The sequence below is a fragment of the Anser cygnoides genome, chromosome 2 (assembly GCF_040182565.1).
Source record: "Anser cygnoides isolate HZ-2024a breed goose chromosome 2, Taihu_goose_T2T_genome, whole genome shotgun sequence".
Lineage (NCBI taxonomy): Eukaryota > Metazoa > Chordata > Aves > Anseriformes > Anatidae > Anser > Anser cygnoides.
The window spans coordinates 59789259-59809022 of record NC_089874.1 but is presented as its reverse complement, the minus strand read 5'-3'; the positions used below and the strand labels follow the sequence as shown (position 1 = coordinate 59809022).

Genomic DNA, 19764 nt, shown 5'->3' with positions numbered 1-19764 from the left:
TTGCTATTGTTCAATTTCATTGCCTTTTCTGTTCCAGGATTAGTGGATGTGAAGATTAGACTTCCCTTCTCCGTATCAGTTAGCATGGCATATAGTTTTACCATTTCTGCTTTTTCTCATGATTTTCTAAGGTGCTTTAGAAGCATGTAAACACATCAGGGGATGCATGATACTGATCAGAGTCTCATTACACAGTTTTTAATACAAAATGAAATTCTTCTTGAATGCGTAAACAAGTATTTCAGGAACTCTGATATCCTCTGGCACTCATGAGTTGAGGAAGTTCTTTGTATGTTTATTTAACAATATAAGAGAGGGAATTTTGCATGTGGATAGTAACCACGCGGTCACGTGGTTTTGTGTAGAATTGCAACTGAGGTAGAAGACTTTTGATGTAGGAATGGTGTTAATCAGCTAAGAAATCTGAAACAATGGGGTTGAAATGTACCAGTTGCTGTATGTGTTGGACTCCATGACCCAGAAATTAACTTCTAGCCTAGTGTTTCTGGGAGGGCATTGCATTTTCATCAAGATAAGGAGTCTGTGTTCTGGTGGTCCTTAAAATCATACTGATACTTTTTCAAGAATAATTGAGTTAATGCATGAATTCTAATTGTTCAAATTCTAATTTGGGTAATTATGTTCCATCTTTAGTACATGCCATTTCAAATTAGTTCAGTTTGTGTTTTTTTCATGTCTTGCTGTGCTTTGTTCCTTTGTACTGGTGTTGGTCGTCGTTATGTTTTATCACAGATGGGGCTGTCAGTATCTTCTCTCTCAGGTATATGTTAAGAATTAACGTTTTTTGAAGGGGTTAGAAATTCTAAAGTAAAAGTTGTTGTCATAGTCCTTAATCTGATGTTAATTCCTATTAGCTGATGAGACAAAGCAGACTACTTAAGTGCAAGTCTTAGCCATGCTGAAGAACACAGGTTCCTGACTGATGTGTCCATCCAGGAAAATAAGTATACTGAGCCATAGTCATTTGGTTAGAATAAAGAAGAAATGACTCATGTTGAGGAAGAAATGCAAATGTTAGCTGACAACTGTTTGTGTGGATAAGCCTTCCAAAGAAGTTGAATAAATTTTAAAGGGTGTACAGGGAAAAACATGAACTCAGTGCTTATTCAAAGCAGTTGAGTAAAATCCCAGATGACTCTCTAGAGCGTACAAAGAACAAGACAAAGAAGGCAGATGGAGCTGGGACAGTGAAGAAATTTGTTCTGTGAAACTCTTGTGATACGTCTGTGATGATATGAAAATGGGACATCAGGAAAACTTGGGAAATTAGGCAGAATTAGCAGCTGGTGGGTTTCTTTTAAAATATCTGTGATGTTTGTAAGAGATTAATGATTTTATAAACAATGTTAAGATGTCAGAGGTTCACCTCATCTCTTGAAGATGGTGATTAGCGTACTTGTATCTGCTGCTGGGTCTCAGACGTGCTGCCAAGTGAAAAAGGAAGAGATGCTTAAAAAGATGTTGCTACGACTTTTAAGTCCATTGGTATAGATCATGGCAATCTGAAAGCCAGATCCCCTGAAGCCATTAGAGATCTTCCTGCTGATTCATCGGGTCTTTATCTCAAAGCCTAGATAAACTATTGCACAAATATATGCTAGATATGATTTGCTTGTCATTTACATTGTGTTCCTTTGTGTGGCTATTTTAAATTACTTATTTTGCTGTAAGGCAAGACACTTCAGGCAGTTGCTTTGGAGTATGATTCAAACCATTTGGAAGAGTTAAGTAAAAATAGATTTATTATTATTATTATTTTCAGAAAAGAACAAGGAGATTCTCTCTGTCTGGGGAGTATTAATACACTGACCAACCTGCCCTCTGCTCTGTGTTACAAATGTAGGTGTAGCCTGTAGGTTTACAGATGTGAGAGAAATACTTAGGACACACAAATGATAAATAAACTGAATATATCAATGGTGAAATTGCCATGCAAAAGTAAAGTATAATTTTACAAGGCGTCAATGTGCAGTTGAGAAGACTGAGAAATTCTCGGGTAGGTAGTACAGATTATAAGGTCTCTGAACACTCACAAATGAAACAGAAGTTTTAGTGGGATCACATACAACTAGGGTAAATGGTGCTTCATTCCCTGTGACCAGCTGGAAAAGTGATGCAGGGAGAAGAAAACAGGCACGTTCTCTTCTCATGTACACACATCCGTATCTTTCATATCCACATACAAGCCAAGGTATGAACTTAGGTTGAGGTGTGCAACTGCTTGCCCAGCCTCTCTTTCAACAGCTTTCAGCAACTGGCATCCCCCTAATGTGGCTCTTCTCAAGTACTGGGAGGATTTCTTTGCCTCAAAAAGGCAGCCAGCCAAACAGCTAGACGTACAGAGGGAAAGAGGTCGTTAAACTTGCCAAAGCCAGATCTGAGGCCTGTGCTGACCCTCACTGAGTGCAATCTTACAATGACGTTTCATCTCTGCTGGAGATGGCATTGACTTTAGTCCTGACAGGATTTTCAATAACCAAGTATTTGCCAGCAGCCAGCATGAAGGAGAAGAATAACTTATTTTTCTTGAAATCTCTTTCTTTTGTTTCCTCATCTACTTTCCTAAGTCATGGGAAGAAGGGGGAATGGGAGGTAGTTTTGAGAACAGAAGAACATTATTGAAATTTCAAAAAGCGTAACCCTTTATAAAAGTAACCAGTACTAAGAATATGTCCTGAAATAACCCATACCCTCAAATAACCTGTATAAAATCAGCAGGCCTGACTGCAGAGACGAATGTGAGGTGACCTTGCACGTGTTTATAACTTGTGGATTGGTAGGTCATTTTGAATGTTTGTGGCATAATTCACAGGTTGTTTCAGTAGAAATTCTGCAAGCAGGTGACAAAGAAGAGCAGGGGGTGACAGAAAGCTAGAAAGTTCTCCAGCAATTAAAGTTGTATATATAAATTCAGTGCCAGCAGATATCTGCCCTTCAAATGTAGTGTGTATGTACGTGGTTCTGTGTGTATGTTCATTTGTATATGGTGGAAGCCCAGTGGTGATTGTCATTCTTCCCACCTAGCTGCTTTTTTGGCCTCTCTTACATTTTCTACTCTTGCTGTTCAGATACGTATTTCCTCCTTCTTCTGCTTATGGCTCAGCTTTTAGTTTCATGTTCTGTCTGAATCTTGAGTATATCTTGTGTGTCCTGCACTTAACTTCTCGCAAACCTCAGGTGATACAAAAATATATCTGTGATGTTATATTAACTGAGGAAAGTTAGTGATCAGACAGCTAAAAAAAGGAAGAAGCATTACAATTTTTATTCATCAAGGGGCAGACTTAAACTTTCCTGGTTATCTTTTAGGTTTATATTTCCTGGTTTCCAAGACCGCCCCCAGCAGATTAATCAGGTCCCGTTCACATAGTTGTGATGACAGAATACAGTTATATAATATTGCATACTTTGCTAAATCATTTTTGCTGTAACTGTTGCTTGTATGAAAGATTAAGAGCAAAAGTAGCTCAAGTGGGGAAATCAGTGTAGGTCAGTGTGTTATATATCAGTATATATGAGGGCTGTCTTTTTTTAAATAGAACTTTGAATCCTTTGTTCATTTTTAATCCTTGTATCTCTTGAGAAACATCTTCCACTTATATTAAATATCAGTCTGGTTTTCCTGGCTAGCTGAGTTCTCAGACAAGAGTATTTCCATATATATTGAAAGCATGCAGTCTCTCCCTTCTTGAAATCTCCAATTAAAAAGTGGGGTTAAACTCTTAGGAAAGTCTGATGGAAAGCATCTGAATTGTTTCTGCACAGCTCCCTTTCTAGCTGCAGGGATCTGTTTTTTATTTACACGGAGGCCCTTTGTACCCTTATGGCAATGCAATAGGGCTTTATGGTGAATGTAAGTCTAAACCACGTTATTAGACTGTATGTTGATATTCTTAGCAAAGGACCACCGACATCGCTCATACTACCTAACTGACCCCAGGAAATTGTTAAAATTGAGTTCAAAAAATATATAACAGACTGTATTATTTCAGGTACCAACGCACTAATGACCTTTCGTCTAGCTAGCTGGGACTGTTCAGTGCCTGTGACTGCAGAGGTGAAGTACCTGAGGGTTTCTAATACCCGTTACCACAGAGCTGATTCAGCTATGCAGGAATACTCAAGGCTAATACCGGAAAAGTCTGGAGGTGCCACTAGCCATCAGGAAACCCTGGTTTTATTAGCAGCCTATTTATTTCTCTCATTGTTCCCCAAAGGGTATAACCTATCCTAGCCAGTAAGCAAGTTTGAAAGATGCTGCTCTCAGGTTCGAGTTCTAGCAATTCTGTGATGGTTGCTGTTGGCTTTTTTTGTTTGTTTTGGTTGGTGTTTTTTGAAATGTATCTGAAAAAGGGGGAGGAAATCTTTATGATATGTGGAAGATCTGGAATTTTAGAAATTAAGTGCTTTCTTTCTTCATAGCCTCTTCCACTACGCTTTCTTTTCCACTCTTCTTCTGTAGAGCCTTGCCTTTTCTCTTTTCCCCTTTTGTCACTTTTTCTTTCCTTTTCTCTTTCACTCCTTTCACATTTTTGCTGGCTGCTTCTGTTCTGAAGATCACCTTGATTAGGAGATCCAGGCTGCCTGAAAAGCGTGCTGTGCTCTGGCCCAGAGCAGCCTTCAGGACCACTTGGCTGCCTCTCAGACAGCTGGCTGATGGCAGCCACTGTGTGACCCTCGAGGAGGGGTGGACTAAGCTACCAGGCACAGCCAGGGATTTGAGATCGACTTTGCTGTGACGGTGAGCCAGGGCTGTGCCTGAGGCTCAGCTTGCAAGTCCACTGGTTTTGCAGCTGCCTCCCCACATGATGCAGCAGCGCCCCGGGAGTCTTTGTGCTTTTTGGAGCTGCTACCACTGAGAGGATGCTCAAGTTTTACAAGTTTATTATTCAGTTGTGCTTTTGAGAGCGAGGAGCGGAGTGGAGGGGCTGCCAAGTGTTTGTCTCGTGGTGTCCTCACTTTCTACTGTGAGTGATGCATCATTGACAGGGTGGACAGCACAGACTGCTTCAGTGCCATGCAGCTCAGGGATATGTAATGCTGCTGCAGCAGGAGAACATAAAATATGAATGCGACAAAGCCAGTGGGTCTTACCACTTGCAGAAGGGGCAGCTCTGGCTTCCAGATTCAGCAGTCATCCTTTGTGCTTTGCTCCAGACTGTAGCACAGACCACCCCCAGATGGCAGGCAAAGAGCCATGTCTTTTGTTCACCTTCTTTCACCTGGTTTTGGGGGGCATGGCCCAAGGAGGTGACCTGGCTCAGACCTACTTCCATGTAGCCCAAAGATTTGGACACTGGCCAAGAAAGTTTTGCTCTGCAGGAGAGAGGAGAAGAGCACAGTGGGAGCTGCTGTAAAGGCCCATGGGGCCCGATGGCAGAGCCCCAGCCTCTGCTCACTATAGCTTGAAGCCACAGCAGCCAAGCTCTGCGCTCCTCTCTGTCTCCATTGCTGCACATACAGCTGCAGGCAAGCAAGCGTCGGGGCTGCCTCTGTAGGGCAAAAGGAAAGAGGGCAGGAACATGCCTGGTGGGGATGAGAGGGGAGATGTTTCACACAGAAGATACCTGCTCTCATCTCAGCGTGGTCGGCCAGGGGAGGGATCTAGGTGGGCGACAGGGATTTTGTGTGGAGATGGGAGCCACGTCTCGTGCATTATGAGTCCCGTTCCTCCCCACTAGATGAGGACCATGTGGGTGGTGTGTGTAGCATGAGGTATTGTTGTGGTTTAACCCAGCAGGCAGCTCAGCACCACGCAGCCGTTTGCTCACTCCCCTCCACCCCCAGTGAAACTGGGGAGAGAATTGAAAAGAAAAATGCAAGAATATGTGGGTTGAGATAAGGACAGTTTAATAAGAAAGAAAAAAGGTAAGATAGAGGAGAGGAGAGCAGAGGAGAGGAAAAAGGAAAGAATAAACAAAGCAAGTGATACACAATGCAATTGCTCACCACCCGCTGATTGATGCCCAGCCAGGCCCTGAGCAGCAGCCCCCCGGCCAAATCTCTCCCATTTTTATTGCTCAGCATGACACCACAAGGTATGGGACATCCCTTTGGTCATTTTAGGTCAGCTGTCCTGGTTCTGTTCCCTCCCAGCTCCTGCTGCACCCCCAGCCTTCTTGCTGGCGGGGCAGCATGAGAAGCTGAAAAGTCCTTGGCTTAGTGTGAACACTGCTCTGCAACAACTGAAACAGCATGTTACCGACATTATTTCCATCCCAAATCCAAAACCATACCATACCACGGAACCATACCTCCTACTAGGAAGAAAATTAACTCTATCCCAGGCAAAACCAGGACAGGTACGAACCTCTGCATTGCCTTGATCTGTTACATGAGAGCAATTTCCCATGACTGATAGAAGTGTTTGAGACAGATTCTGCGCTGATCTCCATCAAAACTGACACACGCACCAAAAGCCACCTCTCTTGCTGTTAAGATGTGATTTATTTATTAACATCTACAAGAATTATATCATTATACAGACTAATGATAATATTATACACACTAATGTTATACACGCTAATGACTTCTCTGTGGTGACAGCACTCCTGCATTTAGCTGACATCGTTTCCCCCCTCCTGTCATATTTAATGACTTCACATTCAGAAGTCTTTTGCATCCAGCATGCAGCAGGCCAAATCCTTTGTGAAGCCATGATACCCAAATTGCTGTAGTGAGCTCAGCTGTTATCAGAGACTGGATTTTGTAAACATTGCTTCCCCTAAAAATCTTTGGCATACCTTAAGTTTGCCATAAAACCCTACCACAGTCATTTTCAGGATGAGCTTGGCCCCTATTTTCTTTATCTTTCAGATTAGTCGTTGACATTACGTATGAGGAGTGGCAGAGAGAGAGGTGGATTTGTGCAGTCTTAAGAGGAGAAGCCTTAAGCGGAATATTAGTGATGCCCTTAACTACGCAGTGGGAGGGTGTAGGGCAGAAGGAGGCTCGCTCTTCTCACAGAGCATGGTGAAATCACAGCGGGCAGCAGACACAAGTTGCAACAAGGGCAATTCAGGTTAGACTTCAGGAACTTTTGGGGATTTGCCCAGGGATCTTGTCATTTGTCTTTCCTTGGAGATACTCAGAATTCAACAGGACAGGGCCCCGAGTCACCTACTCAGAATTGGTCCTGCTTTCACTGAAGGGTTGGACCAGGTGACTTCAGGAGATCCCTTCCAACACCAGTCATTCTCTGACAGTTCGATTACAATCAGTATTTCCACAAGCACTCTTCACTGGATAAAACTGTTGGCTTTTTAAAACCCGCTGCTGTAGATAGCCACAAACTAAGGAAAACAAAGCAGTGGGTGCTCAGCTGCAGCAGCCAAATAGGAAAACAAAGGCAATTAAAATAAAAATTAAAAAAAAATAGACCGTGGGTTTACTGAGATAGGATAAGCAGTTTCTGCTGGTTCTGATGTATCTCCCAAAAGATACACAGAAGAAACACTGAGCATGAATGTGGCTGCATTAACTACCAGACTGTAGATACTGTCTCTTAGGACTTTTTTTTTTCTTCTCAGCTTTACAGTTTCTGTGCTAGCATGACTAGGAAACTGCCCTGTGGAGTGCAAATGTTTTATTAGTAATTCAGCAAGATTAAGGGACCTTTGAAGGAGCAGAGATATTTCCCTATTTATTAAAGCAGACTATAAATCTCTGCAGTCACTTCAGTTCTGCCAAAAGTAGGATCCAAGGTTGAAAGTAAAGGGTCTGTAACTCACTTCTCAAAATAATGCTACTTGTAGGGAATTGATATTCAGGGCATTCATTTAGAAGAATGGGCATTGTTCACTGCCTTGCTGCTTCTTTTATGGTTCGAAGGGTCATTGACCAGATTCCCTCACCCAGACTCTCTGACAGCAAGATGAATGCTTTGAGCCCTTCCTCAAATACAGCTTAGCTGAGTGATCCGGTTGTCCCACGCATGTCAGCATTATTCATCTATGTACTTGTCCCAGACAAGCTGCATTAGAAGAGCGAGGAGTTTCTAAAGCCTCTAATAACTGCTGTCTAACACAGTTCACTGCCTTCCGAAGACATCATCGACGTGTTGCATTTTAGGGTATTTCTACCATATTTGCCCTACATTTTGATCCCCCTGCTTGTTCTGTAGTTCAAAGAGAAAAGGCATTAGTGGCAATTTTTTAGTCCTCAGTGCAAACAGGACATGTTCTTGAGAAGATTGAATTTAGAGTCTACAGGGGCAAATTTTGTGCAGAACTGCAGGATCCGAACAGTGCCCCCTGGGCCTGTCTTACCTATCAATGATGCTGCTGCCAATTATTTCCGTGGTGTAGGGGTTTGCTTAGCTGCTCCCGAGAGGCTGTTATTTACACACAGCTCTTTGCTGTGAGAGTGCTTAAGCACATTAATACTCTGTGTACAGACCTGTCAGGTTTACAGGCATGATCCTGTCCTGCATTAGGCAGCTGCTTGATGTTAATCTGATCTTAAACCTAGATTTCCTTAGTGGTTTTTTTTGTTTGTTTGTTTTTGTGGATAATGGTAGCTCTTGGGAGCACAGAGTTGGTTAGCAACTGCAGAGAGCCTTCTCAGTTGACTGCACCAGAGGCGAGGGCAGTGGGAAAGAAGAGCCTTTTGTGTCTGTAAAAGTGTGTTTTGCACATTGGGGTGTAAACTACTGCCATCCTTTGGACTGCTTTCAACTTGCTGAGGGACATGTTAGTTCTTAAAAGGCCCACTGATGTCAAATAGCATGCAGCATCAGAGCTGCAATGAGTCCTTGGTGAGGTATCCTGCAGAAAGCAGTCCTCCTAAGAAGTTTGCTACATGTCAAGAAAAATGACTGTCTCTTAGATGTAACCCGGCATTCAACTCATAAAACACAAATTAAACACTAACACAAATGTAGGCACAACTGTTATATTTAAGTTATATTTAAGTATCTGAAAATCTAGGAATTTATTTAAATGAAGTTTCCAAAGAACATAGGAAGATCAAAATCTCTAATCAAAGCTTTTCCTCTGCTGCCAAAGGATAGCTGAAGTTTATCAGGCAGAACTGTTGAAACAATGAAAAAGCTGAATCTAATAAAATTTTGGAAGAAAAACGTGTTGGACTCTGGGGGAGATACTGATTTGTTGCCTCAGTCCTTGCTTTTGTTTTAATTGAAAGTGGTTACTCATAACATCCCTCTTCTATTTTGTCATTATTCTAAACCAGCGTTCTACCCACACAGGGTAGGCTGGGAAACAGCAAATACCTTCATGCCAGCATGGAGACCTGGTATACTTAGTGCATGCTGTCACTGAATGTTCACTTGTCATAAACCTATTGGTAGTTGCCTTCTAGAGGACTTCACTGATAGTACCGAACAGCACTTTTGTTCTATAATATTAGTTTGGTTTCCAGGGTTCATGATCTAGAATCTGCTGAGAGTTCATTACACTTTCAATGGAAAAAAAATGCTAATTTCTGTAAGGGCTTCTAGGAGAGAAGCTTTTAGGAGTGAAACACTTCTGTCTCCTGGAGAAAAAAAAATCGAAATAAGCACTGCTGCAAGAGGAGGCAAAAGGAGCCTTCTGCATTCAGAAGGCAACTGTGACATGCCCATAAAGGCAATTTCTCCCCTTAATCAGGGAACTGCAGTGAGAAAGCACTGTATTACAGGGCTAGAACAGCACTGACCACAACAGAGGGGGAAGACTGTGGCACACGTGTGGTCACAGTCCTTCGGGGATGCAAGTCAGCTGCAGAAAACCCAGCAGGGAGTTAGGCTCTGCTAATCGAGAAACTGGCTGCATGGGATTTGCAGTCACCTGAAAGGAAAATACTGCAGTGCCAGCACAGTGGCTTAACGAGCTAACAGGATAAGTGGAATATATTGCATTCAAGAGCTGGATAATTCTGTTAACAGAGTGAGGGTTGTAGCTGAAGTACTGCCACTAATTAGGGCTGGATTTTCAAAGTGTAGCCTGGGATTATAGCCATAATTCTGTCAGAGACAGCCATGGAGCTTGGATCTCCATTTGCTCCTTTCACAGCCCACCCCATACATCCCAGCCTACCCTGTGTTCCCAAGAGGTGGTAGAAGTCAGGTCATAGAGGGAAAAGAAGCACTTCTACAGTCTGTGGTTATTTAGTCAAGTTTTCTTCCCCAGCTATGCCTTTTTAAAGTCAACACTAGGAGGAAATGGGAGTATTCACCCAGATCAACTGAGAACTATTCCCTCTCTGAAGCGGATGGCACAATGTGAAGCATGAACTTGGGACAATGCCTTATATTCTTTTACTGTGGAAAGACACTTCACACTTAGGAAATTGTCCTAGTATTAAGAGTTCAGTGAAATCAAGGGGGCAACAATAACAGTCAACAGAGCTAGTTTAGGGGATAATAATTTTTTGAGAAACTCTTCTTGACACCTGTGCCATGTACACGCTGCTTTGTTAAAACAATAGCTCAAAGCTGATTTAAACTGACATCAGCAAAGCAGTGCAGAGTGGAGGCTGGTACCCTGCTCCTACCTCAGTCTGGGGAATTTTGGACCCATCTTATGTCTCAGATGAACTGAAAAATGCAAACAGATGGAAGGAGGCAGAGCGAAGCATCACCTTCTTCTTTTCCTACTGACCATTAAATTCAGGCCAGTAACTTTGCTTATTTTATTTCAAATCTGCAGGCAAATTTGGTGTTCTTGAGAAGCAGAGAACAGGGAACTGGAGCTTGAAGCAAGCGCAGGGCAGGCAGTTACTGACCAGTCTTGTCTTTTCCCCCAGCTCTGCAACGCCATGTCTTTAGCTCTGACACATCTAGCAATATTTTTTTTTTCCTTTTGCTGATGCACAGTTTGGGACCGAGTTTAGGCTATTTTTCACTTGTTATTTGAATCAAGCACAGGTCACCAGCTTTTTTTTTTTTTTTTTTGCAAGGCACTCATCTGCTGATTTTCATCCTCAGGACTGGTGTATACAAACAGAATATACTTAACTGATTTGCTTTTGTAGTTTCTAGGTTTCTTTCATTTTACGTTTCCATCTTCTGTGCGGGTTGAGTAGTGCTGCTGGGAAGCGTGAGCCCCTCTGAATACTTTGATGTGTTCTTAGAAGTGTTTTTTTAAAGAGAAACTCTTGCTAATAGGTAGTATGGTCCAGGGTTGAGCTATGAAAATTTGCAGTACCTGAGCATTTAGTCTACATTAGTGTCACTGCAGTTTCCTCTGTTTTAAATGTAAGAAATACTGGCCTATGTAAGATAATATCAGTTATGGCCATTAAATGTTACCACTGTTTTGAAGCAGAAGCTGCTGCTACCCAAGTGTTTTGGATCTCAGTGAAGAGTACGATTTCTTAAATCAGATGTTTCTTCTGTTTATGGGAAAAGCAAATTTGCTTGGCTTTGTTGAATTCCCTTGTCTGTGCGGTCACAGGGGTCAAAAATGCCCTTCTGGAGCATAAGGTGTGTTACTAAATGATAAGACTAAGACACAGCTGTTTTTCTGTGCTGTGTGTTGGAAAAGAAATGTGTGCTTGTATTTGCTACCTGTGTATGTCTAGATGTGGTAAAAGCATGTAATAAAATCATATTCTGTTCCATATCAGCAAGACCTTTATCATAATTAAATTGGGCTGCACAACATACAAACATGCTAGAAGTAACTTAGAAAGTGGTGCAGAGCACACTTTACATGTTGCACTATTACAGGTCATTCCACTGCTGGAAAGCAAATTTTCTACTGCAGCAGCAGGCAAGCTTGTTTACAGCTTCTTCTAGACCGGCGTTCACATTGCACACTTTCCAAAAGTATTTGCCTAGATGTAACAGGAAGGCTGAACAGAAGTACCTGAGGTGTACCCTGCAGCCACTTTACTTTCAGGAGCAAGACTGTTGCCCTTGGTACTCCTCCATATATCCAGATAGACCAATGAAGAGCAAAGTATTTTAGGATATACTTTTAATTAGCTGTCAGAGTCCTTGTTTCTGAGCTTCTGGATAGACAAAGTTTTAGTGATGCACTTGGAATTTTGCCTCAGTAAGAACTGATGGACTGTCATACTGTGGGATTTCTCAAGTTTGTTTTTTTGTTGTTGTTGTGGGTTTTTTTTTCATAACACGTTCTATAGCTAAACAGAGGGGGAGTCTCAAGGGCTCCATTTGCCAGTGTGAATCCTGCCTCCTTTCTCATTCAGGGTCACATAAATTCCCTCCAGCATTTGCAGGAACTACTCACAAGGAAAAGCGATGCCAGGAAAACACTATTATTTTTAGTTTTCAGTCATGTCCTTCTGTCTTTTTTCTCTCTACCAAGAAAATGAAAAGCATTTCCAAATGTGGTCCTTTCCCTGGATTCAGCATGTCCTGAGAGGCTTTGATCTGGCCTCACATACCTCCCCACACCTTGCAGAGAGCTTTGACTGCTTTGGTGGTTGCCTTTTGCCTGTGCTTCAGTGGTTGGGAAACTGTGCTAGACCAGAAGTTTATTTCATGGTGTGTTTACTGGAGAATATTGTAAAGGAAGTACTGATGCTTCTTTAATTGCTCGAGTGCACACACTCCTGCCCATGGAAATGACAACCATTCTGATCACAAGCAAGGCACAAGGAGGAAGGTTTGAATCTGGTCAGGAAACCCACGCTCTTCTGAGAGATTCAGGTAGGCTTCAAGTTGCAGCTCAGGTCCCATCTTTTCATGACTACATATGGTAGAAGCATGTAATAAAAGCATATTAATCCTGTTCCGCATCAGGACTTTAAAAATAATTAGGTTTTGCTGCACAATGTGCAAACATTACATTATAAACAAACAAACAAAAATATTGTAGTAATTCAGACTGAGCTCTTCAAGGGCATAAAAGAGCACCACAGTTATAAGTGGAAAATTACATTTGTTCCTTTCATGCCAAGGTCTTCAGTCTGTAAGATGTCAAGTGATGAGATGAATGTTGTTCTGTCAGCTAACTGTGTTTTCAGTGGCAGTTGAGAAGAGTTTTTTTTTTCCTTCCTGATGACTAAATTCAAAGTTTACTTACAGTGACAACACTCCTAGTGTAATTATATTGGAGCTACTAAAATTAGTCTGGGTTTCTTTCATGATAAATGGCAAGAAAGAGGAATATGACCCATGCACTTTTTCATCCCAGGCATCAACACTTCATAAATCCCAGTCTGTGCGGTTGCCGGTGATTGTTAGTGAGCACACACCCAGCTTTACCCTATCCTATGCATAGTTCACTTAGCCTTTTCTCACTACCAAGGAGAATCTGATACTACGTCAGAATCTGATACTACGTCAGAAAATAGTGAGTCCAAACAGAAGCCAACAGCTTTTTTTCTTTTCAAAATATTGGACTTAAATTAGAAGACTTTTCTCATTGTTTCCACTTTGCTGAGATTTTGGCTTGGTCCTGGAAACTTATCTTCAGCTAGACAGCGGGACAAACGTAATGACCTTGTGTGTCAAAAAGTTGAGGGAGAACTCCTTCATGCTCACCTTTCCTTATACTGCAAGCTAAATCATGCCATGCTGTTGATACAACTTTTCTTCCGCCCCCACTGGTCGCCTTAACTCCCTATGTCAATATTGAAGTAAAACCACTTTCCCAGCCATTGTAATATCCTTCCCTGGGTATGTCCTTACATGATCATTTCTTTTTGAGAGAGGATTTGCATCTGCTCTTGAGTGTGCTTGGGCACATGCCCAGCTCCTGCGACCGCCCTCTCAGGTGAGAAGGTGCAGCATACGTGTTGTGAGAGTGGTGGAGGCCTCAGAGCCAAGCCATTTAGCTGGGCCACTGGAGAAAAGAGACACCAATTTGCGTTAGTAGAGCTTTACAGAACAGGGGTTGGGAGGATTTAGGAAGTGTTACAGCTAGGATCTTGGTTTGAAGCCTTGTTTGTACAATGAAGTCTTTAATGTTGCGTCCGTTCATTTGCATTGTGCCTTGATCCCATGCAGCCTTAGTGCTGTGCATTCCCTTTGTTGGCTAAGCTTCAAAGAAATGTTGTAACATCTTTAAAATCCCTAAGGTTAAGTGCTAGGCATTGTCAAAATGACCATAGCAGTGCATCTCAGAGAGCTACACTGAGATAATCTACAGAGTTCATAATTCAGTTATAGGCAGCAGTGCTGGTATTTCGCCTTGCTTTCGTATTGCCACTTCAGGATGCAGGATGCAGCCAGAAGGAAATGGCCATTTTTAAGGGCTGCAGGGGCTGCACAATGTTTTCTGCAACTTAAAAAGTTACTGAGCTGGCTAAAATGAAGCCTAGAGGCAAAAACCCCCATCAAAGACCTGCAAAGACACAATAGGGTAGGGTGTATGGGGTGTGTGTGGCCAGGTTTTGGTACCAGGGCCTGCCGGGCTGCTCTGTGAGGTGCGGCCAGGGCTGCCCCATGCCGGCTCCAGCGGCCCCACCACAGGGCCCGGCTGAGCCCCTCGGCCACGGGTGGGCTCCTCGGGGAGAGCGGAGCTCAGCAAGGGCCAAACGCTGCCTGGCAGTGAGGAAAGGAGTGCGAGAAGCAGCCCTGCGAGCAGCCAGGGCAGGAGGTGCTCCAGGCACCCAGCAGAGCTTGCCCTGCAGCCCCTGGAGAGCCCAGTCTGGAGCAGGGGAGAGGTGTGAGGAGGAAGAGGCGGCACAGAGGAGCTGCTGGGGGTGACCGCAGCCCCCTCTCCCCAGCCCCCTACACCATTCAGGGAACTGGGGGGAGGTAGGAGTCCAGTGGGGTGAGCCTGGCAAGCAAGTGGGGTGGGGTGAAGGTGTTCTGTTTTTTTGTTTGTTTCTCTCCATCCAGCTCTATTCATTTGGGAATAAATTAAATTACTTTTCCTCAAGCTGAGTCTTTCTTGCCTACAATGGTAATCAGTAAGTGATCTGTCTGTCTTGATCTTGGTTTATGGGCTTATCTGACTTATCTTCTCCCTGTGCCATGTTCAGGAGGGGAGAGCAAGAGAGTGGGCATCTGGCAGGTGGCCCAGGTCAACCCACTACATAGGGGAAGAGTTGTTTACAGTGGTGGGTTTTTAAAATGTTTGTGCTATCTGACTTGGTTCTTTTTCTTCATAATTAAAAGCTTAAGCTTTTCTTTTTCACTACTGTAGCAAAACTTGACCTTTTTTTTGATTTTTTTTTTTTTTTTGAGACCTTTTGGTCTTCATTGGGGGAATCGCTATAGGGGAAGCTGTAGGCAGATCCTCCTCAAACCTCTGACTGAATTGGGATCAGGAAAACCAGGATTAGGAGAATTGTGTCAACATTTCAAATCATCAAATCATGAGAACTGTTTTCCATTGAAAGCCAGGGGGAACATTTATTGTCAGTTAGGTAATTTAAAAACGTTACTCTCATACCCAGAAATGCCGTGTCTATAGAGTAAAAAGCAGGAGCACTTCCAGGTCCCAGGTACAGATGTGTACCCCAACCTGATGCCTGCACATTGTTGGGCCCCAGCACGCACCTTGGATATGCCCCATTCTTTAGTCCTATTCCAACCTCCTTGTGCCTTGATTTCCATGAGAAAACATGAGGCAAGTGGAAATTGAGGGAGCACTACTGAAGGCCCCGTGAGGGGTGAGCACTTAGATGTACAGTGTGAGGAGCACCTGATTCACAAAATAGATGGATCCTGTAGAAGCAAATCTAATTTGTTCTTTTCCCTCAGTACAGCTTGTTTCACTTATAGGGCTGGTTGCCTTACTGTCCTCCTTGTGTAATGCCACGCTTTGACACTGCAGCTTTGGCTATGCTGGGGATGCTTTTGTCCATGCATTACTTTTGTCCATACATTACTGAAGCATTACTGTCCTGATTCAATTTCCCTAATGTAGTTATGGCCCAAAACAGGACCCTTCATAGCAACATATTTTTAAGTTTTGAATGTGCTGGTATTTGCAGGACACCATCAGTTCCATCCCTGTCTGTTCAAAACATAGATCATTAAACTGTCCATACTGATTTGTGGCAGATTTAAGAATCCTGGGGAAATGTTTAAGGGCTGGAAAAAAGTGCACATTTTGCAAATATGCACGTATCTAGGGCAGTTGGCCCAGGCACTGTCCCAGACAAAATCGTGAGAAGACCATAAGTAGTAAGCCTGAAAGGAAAATGTATAATAAATGCCAGTCAATGAAGTAGTATGAAAAACACATCTTGACAAAGAAATGTCATTGTTTCTGCCATTGTTTCACAACTTCAGCTGATAAAGGTTACTGAGTTCTTGTCGCAAAATTCTCAGTGTCACGTATAATACCGATATAAATGTGTACCTTTCCTATCAGCGGTGGCTTTAATAAATAGACTGAAACCTGCATACCTGAGAAGTCCAAAGCTGTAATTACAGCTAGTTAGTTGTGATCCAGCTGGAGTGTTTCTACTTAAATTCGCTTGTAGTGTCACTCTATTCAGTACTCCTTATCCCATTTAAATAGTCTACGAGAAACTAACTGATTATGACAAAAGGTCAAGTACACCAGAGCCCATTTTTCAATGGTGTCTAGATTCACCCCTTGTATTTACAATTCATGTGTCACTTGTGTGTTGACCTGCCAGCTGTGCTTGTTGCTTAATCCCTGCTAGGGCGCTGCTATGCCCTCTTGCTCTGGTTTGAACTCTGTGGGGACAAAGAAGAGCTTGTTTTCTAAGTTAAGCTTGAATACACAATATTTAATATACTGAGCAATGAGTCACAGTTGAGTGGGACTTCAGTTACTGTCTCCTGGCAGAAATTGGAACTTAACTGCATAAATGCTCTTTTTCTTTTTTGCCTGAAAGCCAAACAACAAGACTGGTGAGGAGCTGTGACTTCCTAGGAGCAGAGCAGCACTTGGTTTGGCTCCAGAGTCAGTGGGAGGTAGTCATAGTAGCACCATCGCCCTGCTGAGCTTGGAGCCTGTCTCACGGTAGCATCTCTTCTGCTCTGTTCAGGGAAACAGCAGTGGAAACTGCTGTCCCCCAGCTGATGCAGGTTCTTATTTATGCCCCAGACACTGGCATGAGGGGTTTTTGCTTCCCAGTTCTGATCACAACCAGAAGGCAACCTGGGTCCTAACTTGCCCAACAGCAGCCCACCAATAAACTTGCTGAGCTAATGCTTGACATTAAAACTCAAGCTGTGGACATGATCCTTGTCAAAAGACAAGGTACAGAAAAGTGAGTACAAAAGGTCACCTGTTGATGTACTTATTTTTTTTCAGACTCACCCTCAATACTTACTAGTATCATAATTCAAAGTTGTTTGCACAGGATAGCAGTAAACTCACAGAGAAATTTGCAATAAACTTTCTGGACGAAGATTTTCCACTCTTTTAATATGTTATAAAGACAGACATTAGTAGAGATGAGAGCCATATCCCCATCCTTATGCATTACTTTTATCTCATTTAATAAATAGTCCCTTTCTGTGTGAGGAACCACTATATTAAAATTACAGTAATATTTCTGTATCATTCTGTTTTAATAAAATGCATCCAGGAAGGTCTGAGTTAGGCCACTAGTGGCTAAATCATTACCTGAATGAAAACATTGTTTTGATTAATGGTTGTCTATTTGACTCTTAGGTGGTTATGTTGTAAAAAGGACAGTTACTCAGCAGTTTGTCTGTTCAAGAGATACAGGAGACTCCTCCTTCTCACCTTTCTTCTTCTTCCAGCAGATTTTTAAAAGCATCACCAATGAAGATTCAATCCAGGGACAGGGAAGTCGGAGACTGATAAGTTTTTCATTGTCAGGTAAGTTACCATTTGTGTTAAAGTTTTAAGCCCAGAGAGTGGGAGACTGAAATTATTAAAACCCTTCATGTATATGTGTGTGTATGTATATCTTTGTGTATATATTTATGCATACATGGTGAGGCACTGGCACAGGTTGCCCAGAGAAGCTGTGGATGCCCCATCCCTGGAGGTGTTCAAGGCCAGGCTGGATGGGGCTTTGGGCAACCCGATCTAATGGGTGGCATCCCTGCTCATGGCAGGAGTGGTGGAACTGGATGATCTTTAAGGTCCCTTCCAACCCAAACCATTCAACAATTCTACAACTCTATATAACCTGTTACTCTAGAAGTGACAGTAACATAGAGAACTAATATCTGTCCTATGATTATTGCCACACCCTCTTCCTTCAAGGAGAGTTAAGTGCTAAAGTGTTTTGTTCAGGTAGAGGTTTTTTTGGATGCGTGTGGTTTTTTTTCTGATTAAATGTGGTGCTATATATGTAGGTCAAGGAAAGCAAGTTCAGTGGCACGTGCTTTACTTATGGAGCTGAATGTGATGTGTGGCAGCCCTTTGTTTCTTAGAGAGCACCTTCCACGGTCTTGGTCTGGACCTGAGGCAGATCCATGTGCCACATGCACAAGCTTATCTGTATTGCTCAGCAGTGACACTGAGACTTAAGCCAGGAGACTGCTCTCACTCCTCTGAATTTTTTGGAGGATGTTCAGCCTCATGATTTCACATGTCATTGCAGATTTTAAAAGCTATGGATCATTTCATCTGGCTTTAATAACAACAATCTGCAAATCGCCTCTGTAGAAAAGTTCAATTTGTCAAAAGAGAGTAGTTGTGAGCAAGGTTCTCATTTGGGGGGCTTTATGCTTGTTAGTTGGTTTCCATATTTTTAATTCCTCCTTAGTACAAAGAGGAAGATGCTGGACTTGACTTGGAAATTCCATGAGAAAATAGCACAGAAAAAAAAAAGAGTGGTTTTATTATACTCCATTTACCCTAGTTAAGAATTTTTACAAGTGCAGGCCTTTCCACCTAAAGTCGTACATTCAGACAAGCATCATGTTACATAATTGCTTTGGCCGTATGATTTATTTCAAGCCTTGTTCTAAGTTGTGCTGAGGTCAGCTAGGACTTCTGATTCTTTTTAATATTAGGCATGCATGTCAGTGCTTTTCCATATGAGGTTTCCATATCAGTGTGGGTTGTATGTGCTGTATGGCAAGTTAGACTGACATTAAATAGGGCCCATTAACACATCATTTACATTTTACTAGGTTGAACAATGGGCACCCATGCTGTGATATTCATTTGTTAAAGAAAACTACAGGTTCAGCTCAAAAGAAATAAAGAACTGAGTTAATATGTTCTTAAGTATAATCTTGCCCAGAATTAAATACATTTTTCCATTCTCAGAGATTCTTTGGCCTCATAGACCAAGAGATATCAAGAGTGATAATTCGTGACACAGCTAATTAATGTTGTCTCAATGGGCCCTAGATCGTTCATGCGTATAGCTTGATTCAAAGTTTACAAAGACCATACCATGTGATACTTTGGGGATTTCTTATTCTAGTGGTTAACAGCAATTCATTTACATATGTATCACATCCATATTAACAGCATCATCATAGCTAGGTATTTGTTAAATCCTTGAGCTCACAGTTATTACGTCAAAAATCTTTGGTATCAAAGTAGCTCTAGTTCAGTCTGTCTTTCTGATAGCCTGGACTTGAGGTATTTCAGTCACAAGTTAACACATCACAAAGATTTATTTACTGGTTTCTTACTTAATCAACAGAAAACAAACGTTGTCTATGTCAAAGTAAAATTATTGCCACTCCTATATCTGCTATGCTAGCTAATAAAATGCAAATAAATCCAGGCCTTTCCCAAGGAATTGGGATTCTTTTCTGTTTGCACCACTATTGCAGCAATAACCTGTCTATTGTCAGGAATCCTTTTGGCTCACGTAGACTTCTTAGATACTGGTCCTTAGGTATACTGTCAGGAGGTATACTGTCACCTTCAGTGTTTCAGTGTCATTACATAACATTTAGGT

The 19764-nt window shown here is 42.3% G+C and overlaps 1 protein-coding gene across 10 annotated transcripts in view; it reads left to right on the top strand.

Annotated features, from left to right (window-relative positions):
- The window catches only part of HECW1 (HECT, C2 and WW domain containing E3 ubiquitin protein ligase 1), a 267140-nt gene that overhangs the window by 138791 nt on the left and 108585 nt on the right, over positions 1-19764 (top strand). For 8 of the 10 annotated variants that reach the window (XR_007157656.2, XM_048046401.2, XM_048046402.2 and 5 more), the window contains one exon: positions 17633-17711. Coding sequence is in view for 9 of the 10 variants with exons in the window: in XM_048046401.2 (XP_047902358.2) it covers positions 17633-17711 (79 nt within the window). In the remaining variant the exon portion in view is untranslated. The remainder of the gene's footprint in view (positions 1-17632; positions 17712-19764) is intronic. The other 2 variants (XM_048046403.2, XM_048046398.2) reach the window with 1 other exon arrangement.